Source organism: Polyergus mexicanus, unplaced genomic scaffold (assembly GCF_030449975.1).
Source record: "Polyergus mexicanus isolate NDT 795.1 unplaced genomic scaffold, iyPolMexi1.0 SCAF_11, whole genome shotgun sequence".
Lineage (NCBI taxonomy): Eukaryota > Metazoa > Arthropoda > Insecta > Hymenoptera > Formicidae > Polyergus > Polyergus mexicanus.
This window is the reverse complement of record NW_027223331.1, coordinates 6,229,330-6,238,719: the sequence shown is the minus strand read 5'-3', so window position 1 is coordinate 6,238,719 and position 9,390 is coordinate 6,229,330. Positions and strand designations below refer to the sequence as shown.

At 39.1% G+C, this 9,390-nt stretch overlaps 1 protein-coding gene across 1 annotated transcript in view; it reads right to left on the bottom strand.

Moving 5' to 3' along the window:
- The window catches only part of Pio (piopio), a 60,719-nt gene that overhangs the window by 3,033 nt on the left and 48,296 nt on the right, over positions 1-9,390 (bottom strand). The window contains exons 5-8 of the mRNA XM_070304450.1: positions 1,306-1,473; positions 818-1,023; positions 496-658; positions 42-224 (exon numbers count right to left, since the gene is read on the bottom strand). Coding sequence (XP_070160551.1) covers positions 42-224; positions 496-658; positions 818-1,023; positions 1,306-1,473 — 720 coding nt within the window. The remainder of the gene's footprint in view (positions 1-41; positions 225-495; positions 659-817; positions 1,024-1,305; positions 1,474-9,390) is intronic.

The window sequence follows — 9,390 nt, the reverse complement described above, 5'->3', positions numbered from 1 at the left end:
TACTTTTATTAAAACGAAAAGCGATTATTATTTTGTGTTACCCTTTCTCTGAAGACATCATCGGTGAAGTCCGATTTAGAACTAACGTCCGAGGCTTCGTTGACGTACAAACCGCTATAAACCTCAATTGTGGCCGGGGTGCCGTCCAGACCTTCGACACCCTTCACCTCGTTATCGTTGGCAGTGTCTCTGCGTCGTCTAGCTATCGAATTACACAGCGGCGGCTGCAAATTGAGAATAAGTGAACATGCCAATAAATCTTCAGGAAACGATCAAACTCGAATATTTTTTTCAGAGTCAGATATTACGTAATGCTCCCCGCATGTCCGTTTATGTAATGTATTTACTAGGCAAATTTAACGGGATAATCGTGGCAGAGCGAAGTAAATATTATAAAATCATTAAAGAAGGATAAATATAGTACTTAATAATCTTTGTACGGAGTCATTATTCGAGCTAGAGCTAATGCGTTTATGTATCATAATGATTATGTACCGTATTACTGCATCCTCCGCCATGCTTGACGCAGAGCCTAACGTTGCATTGATAATACACACTCGCCGTATACGGGAACTTGTGCGCTTGGAAGTTTACCCTGGCCTCCGTCTTGTCCTCGTTGTATGTAAACTGTCCCATGATCTCGCCATCGATCGGACAACTGCGAACAAATGCATAGATCAAATAAAAAGAAAGAATCGATGAACCGATTATTTCATTTCTCACGTCGCTATTTTCTGTTGTACTTCATAAAAAAAAATTTTTTTCTTATCTAAAAATTTTGTTTATTTTATCAGTATCACGTACTGCTTCGACTTACCCCTCATCGTTTATCAGTCGTTGCTCACCCCATCCGAGACCGTCGCGGACCAGACAATCGGAGATCTTCAGACCAAACATCTCTTGTATGTCGATGCTAATGACCAGGGTCAAGGGATCACCGATCTTCACGTTCTCCGCTACGTGATGCTGCGTTGGATCGCCACTAAAAATCTTCATCGTACATCCTGGCATCGGCGCGGTCGCCTGTATGGGCAGCAAAATCGCAATTCAAATATACATATTTCACGTTGATTCATTACACGTTCATTTACATTCGCTTATCCAGATACTTGTACACAGATATTTATGTAGAGATTAATACTTCGCGAATGCTGTAAAGTTATAGGCATAATTTACCCGAGACTGATTTTATCAAAGTTCACCGATAAAACGAGACGTATAATGAAACGTTTTAATTGCTGGCGAAAGTTGGTCTAATAAAATTTTTTTCAGAAAAGGATATTTTACACGTGAACATTTTCTTACCTGCAACGGTAGAGATTGCAGCATGGACACGTGGGTCTGGTCGTTCGTTACGACTTTGTCGCGCGTCTGGTATCTACATCTCACGTGGAAACCTCTGCCCTGGTTCGTGACCAGCTTCAGGTGTGGCTGCACCACGATGGTGTTAAAGTATTCTATACCACCGTCGTCCTGCGAAACAAAGGCAACGAAATCATAAAAGTGTCAGTGTCAGTGTTTAAATTCGCAATAGACGAAAATCACGAATCAGAAAATAAATATTGCGAGAGAAATATTAATTCTATCTTTAATCACATATTTATTTAATTGTGACCGATTTATCTTTCTGTTCAAATAAAAATTTTCAGCTAAAAAAAAATTTTTTTTTCTTTGGTGTTATGCGAATATTTGCAAAAACTCATCCAATTTTAGGTGGCTGCACCTTGTGCGTGAAAACATTCATTTATCAAATTCGAAATTACAAATATTTTTTTTTATTAAACATATTAATAGCTATCTATTATCCAAGCATTTTTTCAAAATTAAAACAAATAAGAAAATGGTAGCAGATTGAAAGTTCCGTTTAAAAAAAAATCCATCTTTCTTTGTTTAATAACAAAAAAATGAATTAAAAAAAGGCTTCCTTAACAGATGCGGAATCTTATGCACACCATACATAAAAATATAAATCTGCAAATATTCGCATAACTTTTAAAAACAATTTTTTTAAGCTAAAAATTTTTATTTAAGTACTTAATAATATTGTATTAATATTGTAAAAAAAAAAAAAAAAAAGTTTTTATCAAATCGTTGCGCTGCAAAAGAATCTAGAAAATGTACTCATTTTTCAAGAGTTCAAACGGGTAAGCCCTCTTAAGGATAAGAAAATTCGCAAATCGACGGTCGCGTTAAATGTTCAAAACGCTAAATCGAGATGTGTGAGAACACTGCCCATTGTTCGGCCGACCTCTGCGTATCCGTGTTTCGATGCCGCGAATGTCGTAATATATACGACGGGGTCTACATTTTACTATCTTTTCAAGGAGCGTATAGCAATACACGGTCACGTTTCTCTTCTGGCCACTTTCAATATTGCAGCAGCCAGCAACAGCCGTCGTCTGTCCTTGCACCCCGCCAGCAAAAACCGGACCGCGGCTCCTTCTCCTCTCGTCGATTCCGTCTCGCTCGTCCGAGATATCCAGAAAGGGAATACCTACATATAATTTACATTCTCGCTGTTCCTTCGTGGACTTTACCTTCGGCATTGTGCTTTCTTCAGATCTCCCTTACGAAGCATGGAGATCCGCCTCTCTTCGAGAAACCAAATATAATCTTCGTCTTTGATCAATCTTTCTGCTACAGCGCTAAAAATTGCGTCTTATTTCGCGATGAGTAAACGCTGTATTATTTCTCAATCGCTGAAAATCTTTCTCTCAATCAATTATATTTTTATATTCCCGACATTATCTAATATTTCATCACAATATCTCTTTTTGCGAAGGATAAATCTCGTTTCCACCTCTGATTTTATCATTTAAAAAATGATTCATTTATATACGCAGTTTCCGTTTAATTTATGATTTCTCCTGCATCATCTTTCCTCAACCCATCGTAGGTATTTAAGTCCTTTCGCGAACAAGTCCTTCTCCAGATATCAGTGATCGGATTTCAGTAGTTGTCTGTGTTGGCGGACAACCATCATTGATGCTGACGGTGATCGCTAATAAGGGTATCCGTAATCGACGAGTTTCCTGCCAGTTCCGCTGACAATGAATGTAATCAAATGGATAATCATCGTCCTTAAAGACCGATCGTCCTCGACGAAAATCGAAAGGAAGTCTTAAACTTGATTACCTTTGGAAGTAGACACACACAAACTATTCGGTAGTAACGTGATGGCATGATAAAATTAATTTTCTCCTTGATATTGCACCGCCGTGTATACGTCATTTCTGTACGAGTGTAATGCATAATTCGATGTTATTATATAATGTATAGACTATATGTACAACTCGCTGATGTTATGTATTCGCATAGAAAATTGATGCGCAGATTTAATTTACTTTGATAAAATTTACGGGCGAATAATATAATCAATAGAGACATGAACGATATTACATAATGCTGCGTCAAGTTTGTTTCTTCATTTATTAATTATACAAAATATACATAGGATAATCCGTAATTCGTGGTACAACCGGCAAGAGACTGATTCTTCATGAAAAAATAAGTCAAAATCGCAGAATAAAATTTTTTCATATGGGATTATGTTTTTGATAAAATCGATTTTAAATATTAGTTGAGTACGCGTGCACTTGACTAAGACGCTGTTAAGCGCATCTCGATACAGACCACTATTTACTTTTCTGTTTACAGTGTCTAGTGCGCAATTTAACATAGGATATGTAAATTAAAATGAGACACGAGATATTTCTCTTCGAAAATTTCCTTAAAAAAAAAAAAAAAAAAAAAAACCTTTTCAATTAAAAAAATGAAATTTTGTTCTGCAATTTCGACTTATCTTTTCATGAAGGATTAGCCTCTTGCCGGTTACACCACGAATTACGGACCACTCTATATATATGCATACATATTTATATGTATGTATTATTAATATAGAAAGTACGCAAGAATCTATATATTGAATATTAACAAAATTTATTAAAATCACAATAAAAATATAGCAGAAAGTAGTATAGTAAATAGTAAAAAAATTGTCTGCTATATCAACATTAAGGCGACATTAATAATTCAAAATCAATAATTCTTTTAACATAACTTTTAATATTGTTTAACAGTCTTTTTTTTTTCTGTACCGCGCATCGCATTTTTTGCTCGTACAAGATAAAAAATTATTTTAACAATATACCGAATTGATTTTTCGATTAGGGTGAATAGTATTTAATAAATTAAAGTGCCGTAATCTGTCTCTCGCGACAATCGAGGGAGGGAGCGAGCGAACGGACTGATGTTACGAATTCCTAGACGAGCACCGGGTATATCGAGCAGGCAACGACCTTCGGCGGAGCCTCTCAGCGTTCGACCTCAGCAAGGATACTCGCAATCTGCGGTGCATCGGCCCGAGAGAGCCCGGAGAAGCGTCAGATGGTCGACTTTACATTTCACACACCCACCTAGCAACCGACGAGCGGGGCAGCTTTATTACGGTAGCGGTAGAGAGAAGAACGCACGAGGCGGGGGGCCCGGTGCCTCTCGATTACGGTCCTGTGACCGGTCTATTTTTTTTTTCTCTCCACTATACGCATACCACTATACGCACCAATATCAGGACACTGTCACGCGATACGGGTTCGCGGAGCAAGAGGACGGATACTTTTAGCGTCGTGTTTTTTCCTTAGCTCTTGCCATATTCTCGACCACCCTTGTACTCCAGGTTTACATTTCCATATTTTTAAACCGATCCTAAAAAGGATTCTCGCTCCTTTAAAAAAGTATCATCTTTTTTAAGTCTCGCGTGTGTACACATTTTTTAATATATATATTTTTAAAGAATTCGTAATGTCAAGTCTTCGAGTCTGATTATCGATATCTTTACTATTTAATGTCATTCAACTTAATAATAAGTTTATTTTTGTTATCGAAAGATTGCTTCCGTTGCAGAAAAGATTGTTTGTGCTTATTCAATCGTTACGTTGTCTACAAACCATGAGATTTTCTACATGTATTTCAACTTCAAGAAATTTCTACTTCAATTCATTTACATTCACATACGCGACCACGCTTCCTGAATCGTGTATAAAGATATTTAAAATCTTGAGATAGCTTTCTCCTTTTTCTCCCCTAAGATAGCGGAGCACACCGATGGTATTTTTGACATTGAATACCTGTCCGACATATCCTTAGCAGAGACGCGATAAATTGCTTTACCTCTGTTAATTGCACGATACACGCCATTGCAAGATCTTTTATCTCGATAACTTGCGTATCCTTCAGACATACACATTCTTCAACTGTAAAATTAATTATCTCTCTCTCTCTCTTTCAACGATTGTCGCGAGAGAATCATTTTCTGGATCTCTGATGGATCAATGATCTTTGACGAAAATAGATTCCGATCAAGTCCAATTGGGAAAATTGGTTGCCGGATAAAGTCATCGGGCAGTCGATCCTTCCCAATTAATTCGATACGTGATATTTATCATTTACCGGTTTCGCGGCGTTTATTTCTCGTCGCGGAGGAATTGGTTTTCACGCGAGTATCGAAATATACCGGGATATCTATAAAGTATAGTATACGGCACGCACGCGTTGGAGTACATCCTGCGCAAATACATACGCTTTATATATGTAAATTACGGATATCCCTTTGAGTTGTATCCATTAGCCGTATGTACGTATCCATCTTCTCTGACGATCCACGATCGATGAACACGCACGTTTCGCGCGTGAATCGGCGTCTCTCCTCGAGAGATACCTCATGTCAGATCTATCATGCGAGGTGTTTTGCCGTGTCGCACCCTTTGCCCTCTAACGCGATTCATCTCGCACTTACCGGGACGTATCTTGAAAGACGATGAAAATTTTCGTGGTCTCCGCGCCAATACCGAGAACCCTCCATCCGTACATCTCGTGATGTTTGCCGTTTGACGCGCGTGAGAGGATAGGACGGGGAAGATGGTACACGAATAAAAAGATGTAGATCGAGGGAAGGACGTGCGCAAACGTCGCAACACGCGCACACGCATGTACCATACACGACAGCCGTGCGCGAGAGTGCATGGAAGCGAAGGATCACTCTAATGCCAGGTATTACATTGACGCCTACTTGACTACGAGTCTTACGCCATTATCGGCGCGCGGCGGTTTCTTTATCGTTACGCGAACTTCAATAATCTGAGAAGAAGCGTGGAATAGCCGTACTAATGGTATACCAGAGTAAGGATGGCTATCAACGGCGTTTTTTGCACGCTCCCAAATGAATCGTTATCCTTCGAGTGGCAGTATCATTCTCTCTCGCCATCGTTAATATCGTTCGCGCGATCCGTCGATAATTTCCGCAGATATTTTTATACCCGTTTCTCACCGTCATTTTTCCTTTCGTTATAGAGTCACTCGCGTAATTTATATCGCGATCACAAAATCACTTGGAGAATTTTGTCATTATTTCCCGAATCTTGATGAATTGTGAGATGAAATTCTTCAGTCAATTGTACTTTTCGTCTTCCCTTTTCTAAAGTGACTAAGCTCGATTACGCGAAGCGATCATTATCGTTTATACGCGGGATGATCATTCGACCTGCACGAGAGTGGATCGGCTAAAAGGCTCGAGAGGGAGGCAGTACGTCTATTACGGACATCCACTTTCTGCCCTCTGGCATGAATAAAGGGTACAGTAGCTAAGAGGTTCTCATGCAAATTGGCTCATCAACCGACTCATCAGCACCGCCTTCTCGTCATTATTATTAATGCTCTCGAGAGTCTCTCACATGTGGCATTTAACGTAATGTGGTACGTAAATGTAACATAGTTTCGTAATGTTACGAGCATATTTGTGATTAAAGAGTTAAGTAGCTCCGAGAGAAAGAGAGATAGCTTATTCATCCAATTTATCTGAACTTTATTCTAAAAACGACGTTGCATTTTTTATTTCACTTATTCTATGCATATAAATATCGTTTTCTTTATTACAACAATACGATATATATATATATATATATATTATAAATCTGCATATATTTATTAGGATAGTCCCGGGATCCTGAGAAGACGCGAAACAGAAGGACTAACGGCACCCGAGAGAAGATGCATGCTAAAACGTCGACTTCTCGCTGCATCCGCTGCAAGCTATACGTTCGCCGAGTATTCTCTCATCTAGGAGACTGAATACATGTAATTATAATTCATACGCGCGTGTATAGTGAACTGTCATAGAGAATTTCGCATCCGTTGTGTAGCGCTTTATACGCGGTTCTGTTCATTTCCCTACGTCGCTCATGTTAATAGACTGCCCGTAACAGTACGATGTACACACACACACATATATATATTTGTACGTCAGCGGACGCGGTACGCAGTCAAATTTGTGATTGCGAAGCAGGAAGTTGCGCGAAGGCTGCGACGAATAAAAAACGTATAAAAGCGGAAATTATAGCCACGTGAAGAATATTAGAATTTAGACTTTACACTGTTCATTATATACTCGTTAATAAATTATGTCTGTGTCAATAAACATTATTCGCGACGAAAAGTAATGAAAAAGAAATCAAGATAAAAATTGTGCAAATTAGAAACTTGCACATTGCTTCCTCATCATTTTATTTCCCCCCGCAAAGCTTAAGCTCTTTAAAGCAAGCGAGTTTTTCAATTTTCGCTTCCTCATAAAGGAAGATATCTCAAAATTTGCGAAATTCAAAATTTTATAAAGAATAAACCTTTTCTCACCGATCCTCATCAAATTCAATATCATTCTTTAATAAATCTATTCGTGTAAAAAAATTTAATCCGATAACTCAAAATTTGCAAAAGTTACAATGTGTGTACAGATTTCTCAAAAAATTCAAAATTTTATAAAGAAATGAACCCTTTCGTCGATCCTCATCAACTTCAATACTAATCATCCTTTAATGATACTTTATTCATTTTAAGAAATTTAGCCCGGTGTCTCAAAAATTGCGGAAGTTAGAAGGTAGGGGAAAGAATTTTGTCACGAAAACAAAGCTTCCTTTATGAGGAAGCAAAAATTATTCGACAGTTTTACGTAAATGAAGAAGTTTATAAAACGTTAAAACGTGCAAGTTGCAATTCGCGCGTTACAACTCGTAAACATAATTGCAATTAAAATACAGTGTACACTGCGTATAGAGCAAGGGGTGCCCGATAAAAATATATGTATACCGTAACGCTAATTTCGCGTAAACCAGGAAGCCGCTAAACTTCTTATTAGCCAAGGTAATTTCCTTGTACCGCAACGCAACCAGCAGAAGCAAGACGGTACACCGTGCACGCGTGCAAACGGTGAGCATCTTCTGTCTTTCTGTCTATGATTTACGTGACGACGATCGTGCCGCACGTTAATGTCCCTCGTGCAAGGGAAGGGAATCTTCCCTTCGTCGAGCGAATAACGGGATCCGTGATTGGAAAATCACAGGTTTTTCCGCGAGTCTGCGGTCGACCGTTGATACGGCTGTAATGAAAGACCGCGTGCGTGCGAATAGTATTTATCGATGATCGAAAGATCCTTGTCTCAAAACTTGTCGAGCGAAAAATTCATCGTTAAAAAGTTGCCGGGTTACTCGTGTCGCGGCTGTCAAAGGCGGACAGAGAAGTCTCGCGTGGATGAATGCAAATGGATTCGCACGATCGACGACGGGCATCCTCTCCCGGGACTCGCCCTGCCTGTAGGGCACTTCGTGCACTTATTACGATACATCTCTCGCGGAACATTTCTCGGGTTCGACGGCCGGTCAGTTCAGCAAGCGGCGACGGCGATTGCGGCTGCAGCTGCAGCGGCACCGCGTCGACCGGCTGACTGCGCGCTGCTCGTCCCGTCTCCTTCTCTCTTTCTCTCTCCTCCTCACGGCAGCGACGTACGAACTTCTGGTGCTAATCCCGGCGATCACGATATTCGGAATGTTCAGGTAACACGCGTCTATCATCAAAGAGGTTGAATTGATCATCGATGACCTTGTGGCTTTTCCCATACCGAACTACGTTCTCGCGTCGTGAGAAGATGCAACGCGATGAAAAAATTAATCTTTTTAATCTAATCAAAATTGTAAAAAAAAAAAAAAAAAAAAATTATTTTTAAAATAAGCCCAATTTATACGCCTTACAATTCACGAGAGAATTCATAGAATTCTATTTATTATTTCTATTTATAAATAGATTTATAATAAATGTATATGTATACATATATGAATGTGTGTATCCTACTTCTCTTTTTTCACGTATATTTTTCTCGTATATTTCGCAACGTGTAAGATTTTATATAAATAGAATTTCGTCACGAATAAATGATTTAAAAAGTAAGCTTATAGGCATTTTCTATTAAGTGTAAAAAAAATTCCCCCGCCAACAACGTCAGTCGCGTTAACGGAAATAGCGATGCGTTAAGAGATGAAATCACGCGGCAAGCGTACGATCGGCTCC